This window comes from Vulpes vulpes, chromosome 13 (assembly GCF_048418805.1).
Source record: "Vulpes vulpes isolate BD-2025 chromosome 13, VulVul3, whole genome shotgun sequence".
NCBI lineage: Eukaryota > Metazoa > Chordata > Mammalia > Carnivora > Canidae > Vulpes > Vulpes vulpes.
The window spans coordinates 141,279,258-141,304,714 of NC_132792.1; the positions used below are offsets into that span (position 1 = coordinate 141,279,258).

The 25,457-nt window shown below is 34.7% G+C and overlaps 1 protein-coding gene across 1 annotated transcript in view; it reads right to left on the reverse strand.

Moving 5' to 3' along the window:
- The window catches only part of HMCN1 (hemicentin 1), a 460,089-nt gene that overhangs the window by 173,637 nt on the left and 260,995 nt on the right, over window positions 1–25,457 (reverse strand). Inside the window, exons 27-35 of the mRNA XM_072733161.1 lie at window positions 25,219–25,349; window positions 24,912–25,059; window positions 22,213–22,339; window positions 19,010–19,164; window positions 11,069–11,347; window positions 10,297–10,578; window positions 9,472–9,580; window positions 8,344–8,513; window positions 6,824–6,978 (exon numbers count right to left, since the gene is read on the reverse strand). Of these exons, the coding sequence (XP_072589262.1) occupies window positions 6,824–6,978; window positions 8,344–8,513; window positions 9,472–9,580; window positions 10,297–10,578; window positions 11,069–11,347; window positions 19,010–19,164; window positions 22,213–22,339; window positions 24,912–25,059; window positions 25,219–25,349 (1,556 nt within the window). The remainder of the gene's footprint in view (window positions 1–6,823; window positions 6,979–8,343; window positions 8,514–9,471; window positions 9,581–10,296; window positions 10,579–11,068; window positions 11,348–19,009; window positions 19,165–22,212; window positions 22,340–24,911; window positions 25,060–25,218; window positions 25,350–25,457) is intronic.

The following is a 25,457-nucleotide window of genomic DNA, read 5'->3' on the forward strand; positions in this document are numbered from 1 at the left end:
ACACATCTACACTTTATCTTTTTCAATTTATTTTTGGAGGTAAAATTGGCATATATTAGTTTCAAGTGTACAACATAATTCAATATTTGTACACTCTGCAAAGTGATCATCACAAGTCTAGTTATCATATAAAGTTACAAATTTTTTTCCTCATGCTGAGAACCTTTAAGATTTACTCTCTTGTTAACTTTGAACTGTGCAATACAATGTTATTGAATAAAGCCACTACACTGTAATTACATCCCCATGATTTATTTATTTAATATCTGGGAATTAATACCTCTTGACCATCTTTACCTATTTTGCCCAGCTGTCAACCCCTTTCCCCTCTGGCAACCACCAATCTGTTCCATGTGTATCTATGAGTTTTGTTTCTTTTGTTTTTTAGATTCTATATAGAAATGAAATCACATTGCATTTATCTGTATGACTTATTTCAATTGGCCTAATGTCACAAAGGGCAAGACTTCATTCTCCTTTTTATGATTGAGTAGTATTCCACTTTGTGTGTATATCACATCTTCTTTATTCATTCATCTACTGATGAACAGTTTTGTTGTTTCAATATCTGACCATTATAAATAATGCTGCAATGAACATGTTTGTGCACAGATCTTTTCGAGTTAGTGTTTTCAAGTCCTTTGCATAAATACCCCGAAATGGAATCGCTAAATCATATGGTGCCTCTGATTTTTATTTTTTGAGGAAACTCCATACTGTTTTCCATAGTGGTTGCACTAGTGTACATTCCCACCAACAGAACACAAGTGTTCTCTTTTCTCCACATCCTCATCAACACTTGTTATTTCATATCTTTTTGATAATAGGCTTCAAACAGGTGTGACGTGATACCTTGTGCTTTTGATACGCATTTTCCTAATAGTTATTGATATTTAAATATTAAATATTTTTCCATGTGCCTATTGAACATCTATATGTCTTTGAAAAATGTCTAGTTATATCTTGTGCCTATTTAAAAAAAAATCAGATTGCTTGTTTTTTTGCTATTGAGTTGAGCTCTTTATATACTTTGGATATTAACCCCTCATATGATATATGATTTACAATTTTTTCCCTCATTTAATAGGTTGCCTTTTTATTTTATTGGTTGTTTCCCTTCCTGTGTAGAAACTTTTTGGACTGATTTAGTCCCACTTATTTTTGTCTTTGTTGCCTTTGATTTGGGAGTCAGATCTAAAAAATCAATGCCAATGTTATCAGAAAGCTTACTATCTATGTTTTCTTCTAAGGAGTTTGTAGTTTCAGGTTCTATATTCAAGTCTTTAATCTATTTTGAGCTGATTTCTGCATATGGTTTAAGATAGTGTTCTGGTTGGGATACCTGGGTGGCTCAGTGGTTGAGGGTCTGCCTTTGGCTCAGGGCGTGATCCTGGAGTCCCAGGATTGAGCCTTGCATCGGGCTCTCTGCATGGAACTTGCTTCTCCCTCTTTCTATGTCTCTGCCTCTCTCTGTATGTCTCTCATGAATAAATAAATAAATAAATTCTTAAAAAAATAGTGTTCTGGTTTATTCTTTTGCATGTGACTGTCCAATATTTCCAACGTCATTTATTTAAGAGAGCATCCTTTCCCCGTTGTATATTCCTGCCTTCTTTGTCATAAATTAGTTAACTGGGGACCCCTGGGTGGCTCAGCAGTTTAGCGCCTGCCTTTGGCCCAGGGCGTGGTCCTGGAGTCTCAGGATCGAGTCTCACGTTGGGCTCCTTGCATGGAGCCTGCTTCTCCCTCTACCTATGTCTCTGCCTCTGTGTGTGTGTGTCTCTCATGAATAAATAAATAAAATATTTTAAAAATTAATTAACCATATGTATTTAGGTTTATTTCTGGGCTCTCTATTCCATTCCATTGATCTGTTTTTATGCCAATACCAAACTGTTTTTGATTACTGCAGCTTAGTAGTACAGTATGAAAACAGTATGATGCCTCCAGATTTTTTCTTTCTCAAAACTGCTTTGGCTACTTGGGGTCTTTTGCGGTTCCACACAAATTTTAGGATTGTTTGTTCTATTTCTGTGGAAAATGCCATTCGAATTTTGATAGGAATTGCATTGAACCTATAGACTGCTTTGGGTAATAGGAACATATAACAAGATTAATTCTTCCAATTCATGGGCATGGGATACCTTTCCATTTATTTGTGTCTCCTTTAATTTTTTTCATCACTGTCATATTTTCTAGTGCCCAAGACTTTCACTTACTTCCACCTCCTTGGCTAAATTTCTTTAATGCAATTTTAAATGGGATTGTTTTCTTTTTGAGGGTGGGGGAGATTTTTTTCTCTTTCTGATAGTTTGTTAGTGTATAGAAATGCAACCAATTTTTGTATATTGGTTTTGTACCCTGCAACTTTACTGACTTCATTTATTAGTTCTACAAATTTTTCATGAAGTCTATAGGACTTTTAAAAAAGATTTTATTTATTTATCCATGAGAGACACACAGAGCAAGGCAGACATAAGCAAAGGGAGAAGCAGGCTCCCCACCAGGAGCCCAATGTGGGACTTGATTCTGGGACCCAGGATCATGTCCTGAGCCGAAGGCAGACGCTCAACCACTGAGCCACCCGGTGTCCCAGGATTTTTTAATATATAAAATCATATTGTCTGCAAATAATGACAGCTTTACATTTTCCTTTTCAATTTGGATGCCTTCATTTCTTTTTCTTGCCTAATTGCTCTCAATAGGACTTCCAATACTATGTTCCATAAAAGTGGTGAGAGTGGGAATATTTGTCTTGCTTTTGATCTTAGAGAAAAAGTGTTCAGCTTTTCACCACTGAATATGAGATTGATTACCTGTGAGTTTGTCATATATGGCCTTAATTATGTTGAGGTATGTTTCATCTATACCCACTTTGTTGAGGATTTTTACCATAAATGGATGTTGACTTTTGTCAAATGTATTTTCTCTTGAGATGATCATATTATTTTTATCCTTCATTTCATTAATGTGGTGTATTTACGTTGGTTGATTCGTGAATATGGAAACATGATTACATCCCTGGAGTAAATTCCACTTAATCATGGTGTATGATCCTTTTAATGTATTGTTAAATTTGGTTTGCTAATGTTTTGTTGAGGATTTTGTATCTATGTTCATCAGGGATATTGGCTCAAAATTCTGTTGTTGTTGGTTTGTTTTTTGTGGTGTCCTTGTCTGGTTTCAGTATCTGGGTAATGCTGGCCTTGAAAAATAAATTTGGAAATGTTCCCTCTTCTTCGAGTTGTTGGAAGAGTTAGAGGATAGGTACTAAATCTTCCTTTTTTTTTTTAAAAGATTTTATTTATTCATTCATGGAAGACACACACACAGAGAGGCAGAGACTCAGGCAGAGGGAGAAGCAGGCTCCATGCAGGAAGCCTGATGTGGGACCTGATTCTGGGATTCCAGGATCACACCCTGAGCCAAAGGCAGATACTCAACTGCTGAGCCACTCAGGCATCCCTAAATCTTCTTTGAATGTGTGCTAGAATTTACCAGTGAAGCCATCTGGTCCTAGACTTTTTTGGTCGGTAATTTTTTTGATTATTAATTTACTCTAGTAATTGGTCTATTCAGTTTTTCTATTCATGATTTATTCTTCGAAGATTGTATGCTTCTAGGAATTTATTTTTTCCTTATAGGTTGTCCAATTTGTTGGTAAATATCTGTTTATAGTAGCTTCTTATGATCTTTTGTATTTCTGTGGTATCAGTTGTAACCTCTTTATTTCTGATTTTATTTATTTGATCCATTTCTGTATTGTTTTTGGTGAGTCTAGCTAGCTAAGTTTTGTCAGTTTTGCTTGTCTTTTCAAAGAATCATCTTTCAGTTACATTAATCTTTCCTTTTTTTTAAGTCCCTATTTCACTTATTTCTGCTTTGATCTTTATTATTTACTTCCTTTTCCTAAATTTAGACTTTGTTCTTTTTCTAGTTTCTTTGGGTGAAAAGTTAGATTTATTAGAAAATTTTCTTGTTTCTTGAGCTAAGTCTATATCTCAATGCTCTTCCCTCTTAGAATGACTTTTGCTGCAATCTATAGATTTTGGTATGTTGTATTTCCATTTTAATTTTCTTAGTTATTTTACTGTTTTATTTCCCTTTTGATTTATTTGTTGACTTATTGTTCATTAACATGTTTAATTAATATTCATATATTTGTTATTTTTCCAGTATTATTCTTGTAATTATTTTTCTAGTTTCACAGGATAGTGGTCAGAAACTATTCTTGATATGATTTTAATCTTCTTAAATTTATCGACACTTGTTTTGTGGCCTAACATGTGATCTATCCTGGAGAATGTTTCACATGCATATAAGAAGAATGTGTATTCTGCTGCTTTGGGATAGAATATTCTGCACATATTTATTAAGTAGATCTGATCTAACATGTTGTTTAATACTGATATTTCTTTATTGACTTTCTGTCTGGGTGATCTATTCATTGATGTAAGTGGGATATTGAAGTCCCTCTCTATTATTGTATTGCTGTTAATCTCTGTAGGTCTATTAATACTTCCTTTGTATATTTTTTGTGCTTCTATGTGGGGTGCATATATATTTATAAATGTTATATCTTCTTCCTGTATCATTGTGCAATGATTATGCAATGGCTTTTATGATTATATAATGTCCTTCTTTATCTTTTACTATAGTCTTTGTTTCAAAGTCTATTTTGTCTGATACAAGTATAACTTCACCAGCTTTCTTATTGTTTCCATTTTCATGGAATATATTTTACCACCCCTTCACTTTCAGTGTGTATGTGTCCTTACATCTGAATTGAGTCTCTTATAGGCAGCATACAGATAAATCTTGTTTTGCTTGCTTTATTCATTTAGCTACTGTACATTTTTGATTAGAGAATTTGGTCCAATTATCTAAAGTAATTATTGAATAGGCAATATAATCAATGGTATTGTAATAGCATTATATGGTGACAGATGATAGCTACACTTGTGGTGAGGGTAGCATAATGCGCAGAGGTTTTGAATCACTATAATCATGACATAGTTGTATACCTGAAACTAAAGTAACATTGTATATCAACTACAACAGAAAGATTAATTTTTTAAAAATATGAAAGCAATGTGCCCCCCATCCCTAATAAATTTTAGATAAGTGTATGCTTATTGCCAAACTGTTAAATGTTTTCTGACTGTTTTTGTAGTTTCTCTCTATTCCCTTCCTCTTGTCTTGCTTTCTTCCCTAATGGTTTGATGACTTTCTTTAGTGTTATATTTAGATTACTTTCTCATTATCTTTTGTGTATCTACTATATGTATATAAAGAAAAAATATATATATACACACACACACATTTATGTACATATGCACACACACACATAAAACAGTCTATAATGACAGTCTATTTTAAATTGATAGCAACTTAAGTTTGAATGCATTCTAAAACTCTACATTTTTACTCCCCACAATGTTTTATATTTTTGATGTCACATTTTACATTCTTTTATTTTGTGTGTCCCTCAACTATTTATTGTGTTTATAGCTAATTTTACTACTTTTGATTTTTGTCTTCATGCTGGCTTTATAAGTAATTAACCCACTACCTTTACTACATATTTATTTACCTTTATTATATATTTACTTTTATTAGTGACAATTTTACTTGCATATGTTTTCTTATTACTAGTTAGTGCCTTTTTTTTTCCACTTAAAGAAGTCCCTTTAACATTTCTTGTAGGGCCAGTTTAGTGATGATAAATTCTATTACCTCTTGTTTATCTAAAAATCTCTTTATTCTTCTTCAATTCTGAACAATAATCTTGCCAGGTAGTGTATTCGTGGTTGGGAGTTTTGTTGTTTTCTTTTTCTTTCAGCTCTTAAAATATATCATGCCATTCTCTTCCAGCTTGCAAGGTTTCTGCTGAAAAATCAGCTGACAGTCTTATGAGGGCGGGGTTCCCTTGCACCTAGCAAATGGCTTTTCTCTTGCTGCTTTTAAGATATTCTTATCTTTAACTTTTTACATTTTAATGATAATGTCTCTTCCTGTGATCTCTTTGGGTTCATCTTATTTTGAATCCTCTCTGTTTCTTGGACCTGGTGTGTTTCCTTCCCCAGTTTAGGGAGGTTTTCAGCCATTATTTCTTGAAATGTGTTTTCTGTCCTTTTCTCTTTCTCTTCCCTTTCTGGAATCCATATAACGTGAATGTTATTCTACTTGATGCTGCCTCAGAGGTTCCTTAAGCTATCTTTTTTTTTTTTTTTCCAGAATTCTTTTTTCTTTTTGCTGCTCTCTTTGGGTGAGTTCCACTGCTCTGTCTTCCAGGTCACTGGTCTAACCTTCTGCTTCATCTAATCAGCTGTTGAACCCCCTAGTGTATTCTTTCAGTTTATTTATTGTATTCTTCAGCTCTGTGACTTCTGTTTGGTACTTTCTTATATTTTCTATCTTTTGTTGCATTTCTATATTCACCCCTTCTTCTCCTGAATTCAGTTAGCATCTTTATGACCATTATTTGAACTCTTTATCAGGTAGATTACTTATCTCCATTTCATTAAGGTCAGTTTTCTGAGGCTTTCAATAGTTAAAATAGGCATTAATCAAAGTAATAAAAATACCAACCAATACATTAAAATTATCATTGTTAGTATCATTAGTATTTAATTAATTCTACTCTTCAAATCAAAATATTAAGTTAAATTCTAAAAAAATCTAAGGGAAACACATACTGTTTTAATAACTTTCTGTAAAATGTGTCCAACAGGAAAAATCTACAATTAGGAAAGAAGAATGTGATAGCTCTGGGAAGATTTTTATAATTACACATTTGGGGCTTAGTAATATTTATACTTACTTTAAGGTTTCCCTGGGCAGTGTTCACAGGTTGGCCATCTTTTAACCATGTAATAGATGGATTTGGAATACCATTGGCAATGCACTGCAAGGTGATAGGCTTATATTTCACTATGGCTCTCTCAGAAGGGCCTGAGGATTTGATTGTTGGAGGAACTAGAGTTAAGAAATGAAGGAAGGAAAGCAGGAAGGGATGGTAGGACAGAGTGAGAGCAGGAGGGAACACAAACCATAATCAGTGAGATCAAATACTTAAAAATCTGGATGTGAGAACCTGAAACTTTAACATTTAGCAAAGGGAAAATTCCTATTTTAAGAAACAATGAAATAATTTTATCCCATGCATTTAATTTATAGTTTTCAACAATTTTAGATGACTTATTTCCTAAGTATGAATTTCGAATTCTTTGAAGAACAAGATGTGGGGATCCCTGGGTGGCTCAGTGGTTTAGCGCCTGCCTTTGGCCCAGGGCATGATCCTGGAGTCCTGGGATCGAGTCCCAATCAGGCTCCCTGCGTGGAGCCTGCTTCTCCCTCTGCCTGTGTCTCTGCCTCTCTCTCTCTCTCTCTCTGTGTCTCTCATGAATAAATAAATAAAATCTTAAAAAAAAAAAAAGAACAAGATGTATTTATAGCAACATGTATGCTTGGCTTATACCTTTTGGTATGTTTTCCCTAATCTGTTATGATCCTCTTTTTCTCTAAAACCACTTCATTAAATCAGAGTGGGTTTCCTCTACCTATATTTATACTGTATGACTCTGACTCCAGCAGGGCTGAATGAATACAGAGTGGTAACTTGATCTAAACTGGGCCTGCCAGATTCCCTCCCTTAGGAATTGGAATTGAGGCTGAGAAAGAGGGTTAGCTATATTTCATCACAGGACTAAAAAAGCAGGAAAAAATTCTGCATGGACAGAGGGGGAAATGTTGATGTTCATAGAAACCTCTGCTGGGGCTTCTAAATGGCTCCCAGCTTCTCGCGGCAGTCCCTCCATTCCCAAGGTCTGCAGGCAAGTGAGACACATAATACCCTGTCAGAGTGTTGTCTCTATCATTACACTAATGGTTCTGATTCTTCTGGGCTAGTTCTGTGAATGTCCCAATGGGCCCTGGATCCTGCATAACATCCTTAGCCTCCATTTCTGGAAATGTCTTTATTCACACTCCCTCCTGTTTTGGCTGAATCCTGGAGAGCCAACACAATCCCTTTCCTTGGAATTTGCTTGCTGCCTATTCTATCTTATTTGGTCTCATTCCTCAGACCCTGGCATTCTATGTAGAATACACTTTCTAATATTTGAATTGTTTATATTACTTCACACAGGCTTCTTTGTTAAGGCTCTGTGTTAGTAAAGTGCCTTAAGATTAATGTGCCATTTTAAAACTCAAATTCACAGCCTTTATATTGCTTTCCACAACTCAAGGTTTATCCAGATTCATGAGCGAATTTGAATTAAATAATGACCCAATGCATAAGTTAATTTTAAATGTAATACTCTTGTCCTTTCTGCAGCATACCATGAACAGTAACTTCAAATTCCTTCTTGCGGTCACCAGCAATGTTTGTCGCCACACAACGATAAAGGCCTGTATCTGAAACTTGAGCCTGGGCAATAACCAATTTGCGTCCATTTAGCAAAACCTTGAATCCATCCCTTTCATCAATTAGCTGGCCATCCTTTAGCCACCTACAGAAACAAGGTAAAAAGAAGTCTGGAGATGTATTTTAAATAACTTAATTCCTAGAAGATACGTGTGTGTGTATATCTTGGAAGAACTAGATTTATCTATATATTAAATGTTTCTATACATACATAGATATGTAAATTCTTAATTGTGTATTTGCCTAATTCCCTGTTGGTCCACACTATAAAATGAACTATAATTAAGAAAAGAAAAAAGCAAACCTGGCCCAACACAGAAGTTGGCATATTGTTGGAACCCCAGTAGCTATGTGTTTTCCTCATTCTTCTAATAATGCTGAGGAAACAGAGGTGAAAGCCCCTAAATAGTATTCACTTCAAATGTTTAAGTAATATTAACCAGCAAAGTGAACATAGTCCTAAAGCAACTGTAAAATAAAATCTTCAAATCATATAGCATTATATTTTTTCATTAATCATGAGTTATCACTTCCCATTTTACTTCATAATCATATGTCAACATGTTTTATTCTCTTAGTTGACTGATCCTTTGCATATCCTGCACCTTGGAAATGAAAGGTAAGTATTCATGAAATGCTTTGTGAATAAAGGAATGAAAAAAAAAAAAAGAATTGGTGAACTTATATGCATGGTAACTTTCTCTATTTCCCTAATGTGTTCAGTAAACTTCTTTTTATTTAGTCATTCATTAAACATTTCAGTGCCTCAAGAAGATCTGACAGGTACTGCTTAACAAATCTAGCTCTATGAACTGAAAACGTAATTTCTAGGCATAAGTGGAATTCCTTTGATTGAACAGGTTCAGGGGCTGTGTGATTATTAAGCAAAAGTTGCCTTGTATATCGAGTATGTCTTTTAAAAGAGGAACATAAACAATATTATTTTATATGGCCACGTTTTAATGACATAGAACCTTTTTCAAGATAGTTCCAAAACACTCAAAGAAACGGGAGGTATTTAGAAGACATACCAAAACCCTTACATGATAGTTGGTGTGGGAGAGCCTGTCACTTGACAATCGAGCTCCAGTAAGTTGTTAACCATCACAATGAAGTAAGATGTTTCATCTCCTCCTTCTATAGCTGGTGGCACTAGAAAACAACAGAGATGTAACATAACAAGAAATGTACACCAGGAAAAATACACCACCATTTTAAGTAATACTAAATTGCAGTTTAGAAGGCTGACAAGTATCATAAGAATTTGATATATGAAGGGGATTTGAAATTTAAAATATATTTTATCATACATACTTGCTAGAATCAAAGAATGTATTTGACATGCTGTGGATTTTTGTCAATCTAGCACTCTGGTGCTGCTGAGGCCATCTGAATATAAAGTTGGCTCATATTTTATGTTGCTTATTTTCATAATAATAAGAGAAGGGAACCTCAAAAATTGGACCTCTGCTCAAAAAGTCTTCAATTTATAGTGAAATAGAGACTAAAGACATTGCAAGATTACTTCCCAAGGCCCAGAGACTAAGTTTCCTGTTGTCCATCATTGTGCTCATGACAGAGGACCATGTAATCACTCACTGCAATCAGACTTGTCATAGATATAAAATGCATCAATGTACTTAGAAATACAAAGTCTATCTATCAGAATCAGTGGAAGATTTATGTAAGCTCTTAGATCTTGGGATTCTAGTAATAAATCCACCAGTTAGTAATGTGCAGTCCAGAGTTGAACAGACAACTGAATCTTCTCTAAGATTGGTTTATTGTTCTACAACCAAAAAAGCATTTAATAAAATGGTCAGGTTTTGCTATGAACCTGGAATCCAGATTGTGGCATCTTTATTTACCTAAGACATCAACTTCGTATTTGATTTCCTTTTCTCCTGCCACACTGGTAGCCACACATACATACTGTCCCCGATCGGCTTCCAGGGCACTCATGATTTCTAATTTCTTCCCACCACCTTCTGTACGGATGTTGTCACTGGCTTTCACAGGTACGCCATCTTTCAACCAGGTCAGAACTGGAGGAGGGTTGCCAGTAGCTTTACACTCTAGTGTCAGCGAATGAGCAATAACAACTTGCTTATTCAGAGGTGCGCCCAAGTCACCTTCAATCATTGGAGGAACTAGGTAGAAAAAAGTAATAGTTCAGGCATCTTTGAAATCCTAATGAAATAAAAGGGATTTTTTTTTTCATGTAGTTTGACCATAGAAACTACTTATATGTCTGACTCCTTCTAAGCATTAAGGGAAGAATTTCTTGGGCTAGCTGATATGCAACTATCCTAAATATTGTGGGATGCTTTGTACTGTGTCTGGTTTACAAATGGTAAATACTTACTTAGTCCTAACAGCTACTTTACCTTCTCCATCAAAACCAAATGGTCTAGATGTCCCATGTGCCACGGGGAAATGGTTGGGCAAATAAATGGACCACTTGCTGCTAACTGTAGCTTTAAAAATATTTTTTCTAAATCATGGCACAACTCTTCCACTTCATATCCATGCATTTTGAAAATGATTAAACCTCCAGGGCTATGTCAGTAAATGAATTAGATGTTGGCATATTTAAAAACATAGAAAGGTATATGATTAAAGCACATATTTTTGCCTTACCATAGACATCCACATGGAATGACTTTTCAGCAGTTCCAGCAACATTGGTTACACGACATGAATATGTTGCTGAATCAGAGACCTGTGCTCGAGGGATATGAAGAAATTGTCCTTTATCAACATAAAGTGCTTGTGAGCTGGATATGACTGGTTGGCCATCCTTATACCAAGTAACAGCAGGCATTGGCAGTCCTCGTGTTTCACATTCCAGTTTAATTATGCTGTTGATCAATGCTGATATCTCTGTGGTGACATTCCCTCCTTTAATACTAGGTGGAACTATAAAGGATTTCAGAACAGAAACAGTCTTCTAAGCTTTAGTATCTGCATCAAACTCTTAAAATCTGTATACACTTAACGAATTAAAGACCATTATGAAGTCTCTGATTTATCTACTGATAATAAATTGCCTGTCTTTTCAGTCTTTATCACCTTCCTTTGGGTGTCAGATTTCAGTAAAAACAAAGTCACAGTTTTAGTTTCAGGGGTTCATTTAAGTCCAATAGATCATATTACAGTAACTAAGAGAGTTATGTTTAACAAACAAAACAAAACAAAATAAAACCCCACTTAAAGTTGATAGAATACATTTGAAATCAGGCCAAGGGAACAAAAATGTCAGATGTGGTAGACGATATGCCCTCCCCCCGCAAAATAGTAAGTGCCTTCAGAACCAGCTACTGGAAATAACTGTGGAATCTTTAACTTTTGCTTCTTACAGGTTTTTGTTTCGTCGTTGTTGGTCTTGGGTTTTGAGTTTTTGTTTTTGTTTGTTTTAGCTGCCAAGAGTTCATTCATTCAACTTTACTCATCTAATTGGCTACATGTGTATCTTCCATAATTCAGCAACCACATTCCTAGCCTCTCACACCACATGAACACTCTGCTGTTGGAAAAACAACTCAAGTGGTTCAATCCCTGCTACATCTTTTGACTGTGGTCATTCCAGGATTGTGCTACAATTGCTACAAGTTAAAAGAAGTCAAATGGCATGTACTTGAATTAGGAGTGCCTTAATATTATTTTCTTAAACTTTTGTTTTAGGAGAGGATCTATTATAGAATGTTTTTCTTATGGCTGGACTAGGGTTATTTGTTTTAGGAGAACAATCACAGAGGTGAAATAACCATCTCATCAGATCATATCAAAGGTACAAATTGTCAGCATGACTTATCACTGATGATATTAAGCTCAATAATCTGGTTGCAGTAGCTTTTGCTAGGTTTCTCCACTGTAAAGTTGCTCTCCTTTCCCCCCTTTTGAGAAAGGAATCACTCTTATCAGCCCATACATATGGGGTGAGGAGTTACATTTTACTTCTTGAGAGAATACCTACATAATTTATTTGGAATTATTCCATGTAATTTTGTTTCTCCTCCCCAAAGTATTCACTTATTCAACAATTTATTCATATCAGTATGAACTCAGGGAAACTTATTTTTATACTTTGGGTTATAATCTAATATTACATTATTTAATTTGTTGTACAAATTGTTCCAGTTTTGACCATTGGAAGCTATTTCATTTGGTTCCTATGTTCCTTTGACATATCCATGTCATTTTATTATTTTTTTTTCATTTTATTATTTTAATGCTTTCTTACTTTCTGGCTCTTGTATGCTGCAGAGCTCATCTTGTATATTCCCTGCCCCAGCCCCAGAATTAACCATTTCTCCAAAAAGCCCTGGCTCCTTTCAGTGGAAAAGAATATTAGAAAACAAGAGCTGGGTGCTGAATAGAGTACCTTAATATTTTCTGATAATCATTCTTAGAACTAGCTTACAGTGACAAACATTCACATACACATTTTTTTGGCACACATAATTTAAGGAAAGATCTACTATAGTGTGAAGTAAACTTGGTGGTGGAATAATTTTCTTATAAAGTGGTTTAATATATAACTCAGGGAAGCCAACTGTGGTTCATAAGCCAGTTATGGAGATGCTGAGGCAAGAACAGTTTTTACATTTTTAAACGGTTGGAAAAAAATAATACTAATATTTTGTGACATGTAAAAATTAATATGAAATTCAAACTTCAGGGTCCATAGAGTTTTATTGAGATAGTCACACTCATTTGTTTACATATTGTCTATGGTTACTTTCTCTCTCTAATAACTGCGTTAGGTAGTTGCAAAAAATAGCAAATACGTGTTCTCCTTGCTTCTCACTGATGCTCAACTCACCATAAATTTAAGTGACACAATTATAACTCACAGCATTTCAAGTTGCCATGCATATCACCATATCATATTTTATTTTATTTTTATTATCAGTGTATACTTTTTGTGTCAAAATAAGAAAAGAAAAAAATAAGAAAAGAAAAAATAAGAAAAGAAAAAATACTTTAAAAAGTCACATTTTTAAATGTGTGGATTATTTTGTTATACATTAAATGGCAAAGCATTGTTTATTTTGTAATAATTCTATAACTGTTCTGAAAGTTTACAATATACCCCAACACTACTAGACTAAGCACTTGTCACATTACTTCCAATTCAAAACAATAGTTGGAAAAATTAGAAAATGTAAAATGGACTGACTCAGAATTTCTCCACAAAAATAAAAAGTCCAAATGAGACTATAATCAAAATAAGTTTCTGAGTGGTTCATATGTTTTCCAAGCAAGAAAATCCATTTGCAAAAAGTAATTTAAAATCAGGGATGATTACAGTCAGTAGTCATAGAAATGTGTCCAGAGAAATTTTTAATTTTTGTTTAAGATTATGAGCCGTTCCATGAAATGTGTCCAGAGAAATTTTAAATTTTTGTTTAAGATTATGAGCCGTTCCATGCTTGAAGAGTAAAGAATACTGGGAGCAACACTGATAGCTACCTTTTTTTTAAAGCAACTTCTCTGAATAGTATTCTTGGCCCCTAACAAATTAACAGATGTTACTGATACTGCTTTTTGTTTGAGGAGTCAATGCCAAGTTTGAAGAAACTGAAGAATTAGTCTCTAAGAACAGTCTGCATGGAACAACTACAGTCAAAAAATATTTTCAAAAAAAGTAAAAAAAAACACGAATTCATTACAACCTGAAGTAGAATCTGCTAAGATAGTACAAGGGATGGTGGTAAAACTATGTGTGGGGAAGAAAAGGCTTAGACAAATTTAAAAAGCTTATTAAAATGTAAGGTTTTAAGGTCTATATTCCTTGCATTATTTATTAGCAAGCACTCTGTAATATTCATATGTTATTGAATATTTTTTATTTGCTCTTATGGACTTAAACATCATTAGTTCTGTGAATCTTTGCTACAAATAGAAACTGAATGTAAAGACTTTTCCTACCATAGAGCAATTCAATGCTTTAATGGTGGTAAAATTATTAGTTTAATTTTTTTAGTTCAGGGTTGAGATGAATTTTTCTGAATGAATTGTTCTCAAACACTATTACGGCATACCATTGGTTGAATTTGGAAGTTACTTTGCTATAAACTTGATAATGTTTCTTCATGAGTTCAACCTAAAATTACCAGACCAAAACAGCTCTTAAATGAAAAACTTACACCAGGGTAGTCATTCTGTTTGAATCACAATTAATGTCAGGCTGTTTTATAAATTTCTAATGCTGTCAAACAAAATTGAGATCTCCATTCCCAGTGGATTTTCTGTGGATATATTTTCCAAACTCAAATTTCAGTTTCAGCAATGTTTGTCAGACTTTGACACATATACAAAGGAAATTTCTACATTTGAAGTTCGGTTATCTCTGAGAATGAGGACCTTCCATCCAAATTTCAATTGGAATTGTTTCATCTGCAGTTTGGGATGCTAAGAGTGAATTATCAAGACACTATAAGAAAATTCTATAAATGCCTTCCAAGCAATGAATATGGTCAGTTAAAATAATATGTTCGTGAACTGATTCTGATATTTGACAGTATCTACGTGCATTTTCCAGGATGAACTATATAAGATCTCATTATAGATCAGCATTAACAGATGGACATTTGCAATCAATTTTGGTGAGAGGGATAACTAACTTTCACTACCAATTAATTAAAATTTTATCCCCCCACAAGAATTCCATTCTTCTCATTAGTAGGCTTGTATTACAAAAAATTTTATAATTTTTAAAATCAGTAGAAAAAGAATTTCATCAACAGACAATTAGTAGAGAGATGCCTGGGTGGCTCAGCAGTTGAGCATCTGCCTTCAGCCAAGAACGTGATCCTGGAGTCCCGGGATCGAGTCCCATTGGGCTCCCTGCGTGGAGCCTGCTTCTCCCTCTGCCTGTGTCTCTGCCTCTCTCTCTCTCTCTCTGTCTCTCATGAAATAAGTAAATAAATCTTTAAAAAAAATAGACAATTAGTAGAAATTCATTTCTACTTTGATATATAAGAAGTACATAATATCTTTGATTTTGTGTCATGGTCTGCAAGATCTAAAATATTTACTATCTCTGCCTTTTGTAAAAAAAAAAAAAAAAAGTGGGGCAGCCCGGGTGGCTTGGTGGTTTAGCGCCACCTTCAGCCCGGGGTGTGATCCTGGAGACCTAGGATTGAGTCCTGTGTCGGGCTTCCTGTGTGGAGTCTGCTTCTCCCTCTGCCTGTGTCTCTGCCTCTCTCTCTGTTTCTCGAATAAATAAATAAAATCTTAAAAAAAAAAAGTGTGCCAAGTCCAAGATAACCAATTAATACAAATCCAGGCTACCATTTTGAAATCTTAAAGAAGAGCAATTTATTCAGATTTAAAATTTTAATTTTGTTTTGAGACTACTTATGTCGCATGTTAATCTGTAAACGTATATCAAACTACTGGCTGAAATTGCCTAAGTCAACCACCAATTAGTTAGAGGATACATTAATGAAAGCAAGAACATAGTTCAAATAAGTCCCTATTTCTCCATGATTGTTATACAAAGGTATATCATTTGTACCGAAAAGGATCTATTTTAAAAATAAGCATTTATGAAATTGAGAAAAATTACTCAAAGAACATTTCAAATTGACATCAGAACAACATACCATCTACTGCTTAAATTTGCCAAATAAATAAAGGTCACTTCCTATTTCAATTTAATTCATCTATATTTCTCTGAAACCTTACTTTCTGTTTGAGGAAGGCTGTTAGAGATAAAGGTAATGAACACACTGCACATCTACCCTCAAAGACCTTTGTATTCTTTGGGGAGGCTCTCAGACTTTTTAAAATCAAACATGGACCTCAGGTTAAAAATCTTTGCCTCAGAACTTATAGGTGTCAGTTTACACAATCTCCCCATAGGATATTCAAAGGTTTTTTATTTTCTTCCTTTATTCATATCTTTCTCCTTGCTCTTTGCCCCCCCTCCATCTCTTATTTTTTCACTCTTGTTTTGTCCCCATGTCTTTTCTTATTCAGGCACAATGTGCATTTCTGCCTTTCAAGTCCATCACCTGTTTTGTCCTCATGTTAGTATGTAAATAAGGAAAACCAATGAATCAACTGTGGTGTGAAACACTCGCAATCTGAAAACTACATAAATATTCCTCACAGCTAGCCCAAATATGGCATCTGTTTCATTCATTCTTAGGAATAAAAGCATTTCCATAAGTGAATAAAGTAAGCTTAATATTGCCCACTTGGAAGCGTAGACAAGCTTGCTAGAAAGTAAATGCATTGTTTCCTGAATAATAATAATAATAATAATAATATTCAAAACTTCGCAGTGTTATAATGCCTTTCACCTTGGACAATCCTAGGAAACTTAATCATTATAGATCCCTCTCTTCTGGGTGCCTGAGGGCATCATACAGAGTGAACAAGAGGATCTGAAATAAAAGAACTCAAGCCCTATGGAAATAGGTGTCTTACTGAATCACCAAAATATATTCACCATAGATCTTGGCAACAATACAACAATGTGGAGAAGACTACTCAAAAGCTTAGGGAACATTTGCACCTATTATTTAAATGTCTGCTTCTGGTAGGCGGCCAATAGTAGCAATAACACTTTTGTTTAACTTGGATTCATGATCGCCAATCTTTCAGTAATGTTACTCTTTTTTGGAGGGCAAGTCTTTTCATGACTGAATTCTTCCAAGGCTTCTATTTATAGACAGAAATGATTTAAAAGCATGCATTAAATAAAATCTCTTTGATTCAAGAGAGCTATTCCAACTTAATATAGGTACTCACATTAAAAAAAGGAAATTTCAAATCCAGTGAGGTTAATAGAAATCAAGCTTTTAAGACAATACAACCACCAGGTAAATAATGAAAAACAAATAACATTTATTAAACTCTTACTCTTATAAGCCAAGTAAACCAGTAAGGTACCTAGATTTTGATCCTTATAATAACACTATTAAGTAGATGCTATTATTGTCTCCAATTTACAGATGAGGAACCTGAAGATCAGAGGGTATTTGGGAAATGTGGCCAAAGTCACAAAGCTAGTAAGTGTCAGAAGCTGGATCTCAACCTATTTGCCTGTCTCAGAAGCACAAGTTCTTATTAATGACTATACCAGTGCTGTCCAATAGAAATATAATGCTAAATATGTATATAACAAAATTTTTGCTAGTAGCCATGTTAAAAAATTTGAAAATAAACAGAAGAAATTAGTTCCCATAATATATTTTATTTAGCATAGTATATGCAAAATATTTCAGATGTAATCAATGTAAAATTACTAATTAGATATCTTACATTATATTTTCATATTAAGGCTTCCGTATCTGGACTATATTTCATACTTACAGCTTGTATCAATTTGGACTAACCGCATTTCCAATGCTCAAAGGCCTCCTGTGGCTAGTGGTTACTGTATTGGACAGTATATCACTAGCCCATTCATTCATTTAGCAAACGTTTCTCGAGAGCTACTGTGTATCAAAGTAGGGAACAAGCAAAACAAGGTCCTGTTCTTATGAAGTTTAGCTTCCTTGGAGACAAACAGCAAGTGGGTAAACAAGCCCATAATTAGGCAATAACCTATCAGACAGTGATATGTATTATGAAGAAAATAAACTTGGATAATGTAATAGTGACTGGGTAACAGCTTGGCTTGGGAAGATCCTCTAAAGAGATGATATTCCTGAAGTATCTAGACATTTCGTGAGTGTCGTACGCTATGGAGAGACAGAAATTAGTGCAGTAAGTAGAACCACAAGAAGCATGACTGGTCTATTGAGTTCTGTTCCTTTCTATCAGGTAATTCTTTGTGCCCACAACATAATGTTCGTGTGCCTTCCTATGACTCTAAGTGTAAAAAAAAAAAAAAATGACTTTAGTATTCACTTTCCTCAGGGGATGTTGAGACTTAGTGCAATGAGGACTACGTACTGTGGTGGGGACTTAGCTGGGAAAGATAGTGACATAAACATAAGGCACTTAAAATATCACCAAGGGTCAGAATAAGGGCCAAGATGTTATGAAAAAACAATTGCATACCATTGGCTTCGTTCAATTCATGCATCTCAACTCTTTTTAGAGGTGTTTTTTTTTTACTCTTTTAAGGATATAGACATTTTATTATATACTAATCACTTAGCAAATACCTGCCCTCTTGAGTGACATCAACTGAAAATCACTAGAACTCTTAAAGAAATCCTACTTCATGACAAAATGCATTAAAACTAGATGCAGTGTTCTAGTCTAAAACACAGCAGATAGGTTCTCTCTTCTAAAGTAAGTAGCATTCCAAATTACCCAGCATTGAATAAATGAACAGTTAACATTAAACCCTTCTTTAAAATTTTCTTCTTTTTTTCTTAGAGCCAGCACACACACAATGAAAAGTGGGGGAGTGGGGGAGTGGGGAGGGAGAGGGAGAGAGGGAATCAAGCAGGCTCCAAGCCCAGGGGATCAATCTCACAACCCTGAGATCATGATTGGAGCCAAAATCAAGAGTCAGATAAGGTTAACCAACTGAGCCACCCAGACATCCTCCCTTCTTTTCAATTTATGGTGAGAACTGGTAATAATAAAAAGCATAAGAAAATAACTTACTATAGACAGTCAATCTTATGTCCTTGGTTTGTTTGCCAGCTGCACTTGACACAGCACACTGGTAGCGTCCCTTGTCACTTCTTCGTGCATTCTTTAAATGTAAAACTTGTCCCTTGTCTAGAAGTTCAATATTAGGATCTTCTAAAAATAAAGGCCTAGAAAAAATAAATTTTATTCTGTGAGTCCGTTTTTATTTTCCGGTTTCCTCTCTTATTAATAATGAAAAATCATTGACATTTGAGGTTAAAAATATGAATCAAAGTTGCTTTTTTCTGTATGAATCTAAAAGAAAAACAACGATGTGATTAGTACTTCCATTCAGAAAAACTGAATTATTAAAGCACTTTACAAATGAAAATTAGATAATTATTACTTTGAGATGAAAAGTTCCTTCATTTCAAACTTAATTGTTGAATATTAATAGAAACCTGATAGTGTCATTATTTGCTTGAGTCTCCCTCCTCCTTCTTATTTTTCTTCTTTTTTTGTTTTTATAGCCAAAATTTCTATCATCGTTTAGTAAAGTGAAACTTAAGAGTTTATAGGAGCTTGAGGCGAAGCAATATTATTTTTAAACCAATATCATTATAATACCTGAAAGAGTACTCACAATATAATGAATAGTTACCACTTACTAAAGGCAATGATCATGCCAAATTTTCTTTTTTTTTTTTAATTTTATTTATTTATTTATGATAGTCATACACAGAGAGAGAGAGAGAGAGAGAGAGAGAGAGGCAGAGACACAGGCAGAGGGAGAAGCAGGCTCCATGCACCGGGAGCCCGACATGGGATTCGATCCCGGGTCTCCAGGATCGCGCCCTGGGCCAAAGGCAGACGCCAAACCGCTGCGCCACCCAGGGATCCCCATGCCAAATTTTCTAAAAAAAGAGATACTGTAACCAATATTAATGCTTTTATAATCATAAATACTGAACGATGTTTATGCCAAAAGCAGCTCATCTATAGTTGTCAAGGATGTCTTTCTCTACTATGTAGAGTCACTTATTGACTATTATAAAATGCTTACTTTACATAATTGGCTGCAGCTTTATGTAATACTTGAAATATCATGGTTATTAAAGTCTATGATATCCTAATATTCATGCCTTTAAAACTCACTGATCTTTCAGGAAGACTCAAAGCAGTTTTTAAAAATTTTCAGTGACTTAGCCATGATAAATAATTAGATGCACTGCTCTATTAAAAGCTGTGAGTCATACTACACGATTAAATGGAAGCACATTTAATTGTCTTATATATGTTGGCAAATTGAATTTAAAAAAATATTTAAAAAATTGTCTATGGTAGCACCCTCCACTATTTCTTGGTATGACACTTTGTAGGAAGTTCTCAAAAGCTAATAGAATAAATACCTTAGTTTATGCATCTTAACTGTTTAAAGAAGTGAACACTTGATAATGTTACTCAAATTTAAGTAATTTTAAAACTTTTGTTAATTATGTAAGTAATATAAAAATTTAAACAAAAAAGTATTATAATAAGAAAAGGTCCTCTTGATTTATTACCTCTAACGTGAGTCTTCCTTAGACATTTCACCATTATAAGTTTGGTTTATATTCTTTCTAAACATTTTCACCCTTAAATGTCTTCCCAAAAGAATCTAGTTTTTATATGTAAATAGTATTGCTTTGTTTTCTTCTCTTTTCATTCGACAATAGCTATAGAGATATTTTTGGTATTATAACTTGATTGTAGTCTTTTTAATAGCTGCCTAGTGTTTCACAAGATGACTATACTGTAAGTTATCCACTTATTTCCTAAGGTTGAGTATTAGTCACTTTCCACTTTTCTGCCATCACAGTGTTGTAGGGAATACGACCTACTATGGTACAAGCCCTCCTATGGATCTGCATGAACACTTCCCTCTGCTAGATCTTGAAAATGTATTTGCTACATCACACAGCATATGGGCATTCAAATTTTAATAGATATCAACAAATTGTCCTTCAGAGTACTAATTTACATTTTCTGCAGCAGAATACTACATCCTGATTTCCCACACTCTAGCCAACACTTCACATTGTTCAAACCTTTACTTATTTATTTGCCAATCTGGCCTGTGAGAGACAAAAATCATATTATTTTTGTTTATATTCTCCAAATTATTGAAAGTGAGCGTTTTTTTCTTCCAACTTGTAATTTAAATTCCAGTTAGTATATTACAGTGTAATATTTGTTTCATATATAGGATTTAGTGATTCACCACTTACATACAACACCCATTGCTCATCGTAACAGGTGTCCTCCCTCATACCTATCACCCATTTAACCCATCTCTGTCCCTGCCCCGCCTCCCCTCCCGCAACCCTGTTTGTTATCTATAGTTAAGAGTTAGCTTTACACTTTCCCTTTGTCTTTTCTCTCCATGTTCATCTGTTTTGTTTCTAAGGTTCTACATATGAATAAAATTATATAGTATTTGTCTTTCTCTGATTGACTTATTTCACTTAGCATATTCTCTAGAGCATCTTTTAATACATCTATTGCTTAATTATAAATTTTTAAATTGCCTGTTTATATCCTCCATACATTTTTCTGTTGTCTTTTTTATTGGTTTATAAAGTTTGCATACTTTATTTATACATAGTTGCATACTTTAAACAATGCAAATCTTTACTTTTTGCTACTTAAGTCTTAGACACCTGCTCTCAGAAACCATAATAATACTTGACCATACTGTGAGAAATAAACTCTCAGAACAATACGAATCCAAGTAGCCATAGCAGTGTGGGCAAACCTCAGTAGCCCTTGAACTTAAAGTCTGGGAAATATCTAATTGCTCTTTTGTGGTTGTTCCTTTTTCTACATTATTAGAACTAGCTTAAGTATTCATCTTGTCATAAAAATTATCTTTTCATAATTCAAACAGTTCCATGTGAAGGCAAATTATCTCTGCATTTGAATCTTGCATTTATCATTCTTTATTCATAGCCTTTGGGACGAATATTTAATGCACACTAAATTTGAGTTCCTCTGTTTCTAAAATAAATTCCCAGCATTTATAAGGTTTTATAGTTCATTAGAATGAAAGATATTACAAAACTTTGAGACCATTTTTTGAACAATATTGTTTTTCCTTCATGTTCATTTAATAATATCTATGAGTAAAATCCACATGAATTTACACATCCGTTCCCTATCAGTCGGACTCTTGCAACAAATAGAAAAATGGTACTTACTTTCCATCTTTGAACCAGTGAATAGCAGGGAAGGGGGTGCCTTTGACCTGGCATTCAAGGGTAGTGTCATGGTTGAGGACAACAGAGACTTCATTTGGGGAGTTGGCACCTATTATGGTGGGTGGGACTTGAACAAAGACATTTTATCATGAAAATTGATGACTTAACAAAGGGTGGGGGGAGAAAAAGCAGATTATTAATGATTTCTACAGTATGTCAATAAAAATTTAATATTACAAATAAAATATCACACAATAATACCTTTTCATATTGCATCAGTCAACCCACCTAACTATTAAATTTAAATATAGAAACACATTCATTAAAGATTTGCTAGTAGGATAATTACTTGCAAAAATCAACTCATTTTGAGGAGTCATAACCTATATGCAAAAGGAGTTTTTAGGTGAGCGGCGAAGCTCATATAATACAATTTATTACTGTTATACATTTTAGATAACAAATGATATCATCAATATTAATTTTACAATGTTCAAATTCTACATACTACAACATAGTGCTACTCGAAGTATATTACCCTTGTTTATTTTAAATTTTTTAAAATTTATGTTATGATAGTCACACAGAGAGAGAGAGAGAGAGGCAGAGACACAGGCAGAGGGAGAAGTCAGGTTCCATGCACCAGGAGCCCGACATGGGATTCGATCCTGGGTCTCCAGGATCGCGCCCTGGGCCAAAGGCAGGCGCTAAACCACTGCGCCTCCCAGGGATCCCACCCTTGTTTATTTTAAAGGGCCTCTATGCTACCTATGCTGTCAGATAGGAAAAATATGAAAATGACTATGCTAGTTTTTATTCTCAGAATTATCGAAATATTGAAAAATTCCTGTGCACTTCCCTGACTTTGAAATCCTCTCCGTTAATATCATGTTAAGATGTGTGGTCTTTACCTTAGGAGCAATGACCAACCCCCAAAGTAGCTCCCTCAGTAGAAGAGGGGTGTGACCAGATTTTGTTCTTTTTCTTTTTTTTTTTTTTTTAAGATTTTATTTATTTATTCATGAGAGACACAGAGAGAGAGAGGCAGAGACATAGGCAGAGGGAGAAGCAGGCTCCCCGCAAGCATCCTGATGTGGGACTGCATCCTGAACCCTGGGCTCAGGGCCTGAGCAGAAGGCAGACACTCAACTCCTAAGCTGTCCAGGTGCCCCCCAGATTTTGTTTTAAGACCAGGCTGGCTAGGGAATGAAGCCTGGATTTGAGTGGCAAGGAGTGGGTGAAGGGGGGCAGTTCAGAGGCTACTACATCAATTCGGCTTACAAATGATACCGTTACAGTTAGAGATGAAAGAGGTAGATAGTTTAACCCTGAATTAGGAAATAGTCTTGACAGAATAAAGATACATTTAGGGAGTTGGAGGGGGGGAGAGGTAGAAAGAATGAGAGCTAGGTTTTAGCAGACCAAGTGGGTGGACAGAGGTGTGGTGCACTGTGATCGGCTCACTAAAGTTGACCAGAATAAATGTTCACTGAGACCTTTTGTTTGATATGCCACTAAGACATTCAAATCAAGACACTGTGGAGAAGATGAGATGTATATTCTTAGAGCTCAGAGACGACGTCTGAGCTGGAAATAAAAATTTGGGACACATCAGGACACAGGATTCAAAGTAAATTAATGCCCAGAGAAATAATACCAATGTAACTAATGATAGAAAAAGATCATTTAGTTTTTGATAGCCTGTACTTAAATATAATAAGAATAATTTTGGTTGAGGCAATGAAGAGTATTTCAGGCTCTGAGAAGGCTAATGAGAGGGATCATTTTTATGCTGAAGCAGCTTAAAAATGGTAGTGTGAATGCAGCATCATTCCCAGACTTTACTTCCACCCCAGACGTAGAAACATATGCCCATTCTGATGAACAAAATATTGAAAATGGAGGAAGTCATTCTATCACCAAGTAGACTCTAATTGGCAAATATAATATCATAAATTAAAATTATAAAACTTTAAATTTATGATTACCACTAAAATTTTCTAAATGTCTTATATCCCAATTCTTCTACCCGCACTCAGAATTTTCCTCTCTTAATTAGGATCCGGGCAGAGGTGATTTAGTGATAAGTGTTAGAATTTAGGAAGGTGCATCTGCTACTTTCTCCAGTTCAAGTTACAACCTAGCAGCTTCAGGTGTCCGAAGCATTAGTGAGTTTTATTCTGCATCATCCTGGATAGTTACTTCCCTGAGAATTTCCTGCCCACTTCACAGGAGAAATCGATAAGAGTAGTAATTTACTATTTTATATATAAGACAGTACCAAATACAGACATCTCTGTATGATAAATAATAAATAACTTAAAACATTCTATATCATATGATTCTGGTTAACCTATATTAAAAACAAAAATAATGAAAGAGCGAAACATGATATTTCTCTTATCAATGTTTTTTTTTATCTCATTGCTCTTTCTTAACTGTCAGCTCCATCCTATTATAAGAAATGCATGGAACGCCTGGGTGGCTCAGTGGTTGAGCATCTGCCTTTGGCTCAGGTCATGATCCTGGGGTCCTGGGATCGAGTCCCGCATCGGGCTCCTTGCATGGAGCCTGCTTCTCCCTCTGCCTGTGTCTCTGCCTCTCATTCTGTGTCTCTCATGAATAAATAAATAAAATCTTGAAAAAAAAAAAGAAATGCATCGCAAAATTGTAGGTTTTTAAAAGTCTGTTTCACTTACCTAACACATCGATGTTAAAATACTTCTGAGAAGTGCCTGCAATATTAACTGCTTTGCAGGAATATCTTCCTACATCCTCTGGAGTGACTTTGAAGAGCTTTAATATCTTCCCATTGTTCACAATCTGAATGGTGCTGCTTTCACTCACCTTCAACAAAATGGTCAGTTATTTCCAATCCTAATACAAATGCATACTTAGGAATTGACATAGAAGTTTTCTATCATTATTAAGAAGAAAGTCCTATCTGAGTGATTTATTCCAGAGGCAGAGGCAAGGAATTATGCATATTCTGATGCTTTTACTTACCTGGACGTCATCTTTGTACCACATGATGATGGGAGAAGGAGTACCTTCAACTTCACAAAAGAGATTGGTCAGTTGATTGACCAACACAGATACGTTTGTTATGTGTTCTTTATCTTTAATTACCGGAGGAACTGCAAAAAGAGAAGAGTCATGGCTAGATAATTTTGTAATAAATATTATTTATGAAGTTTCTGTACACAGGCCTTTAGAAAGCAACTTCTGAGATATGTGATAATCAA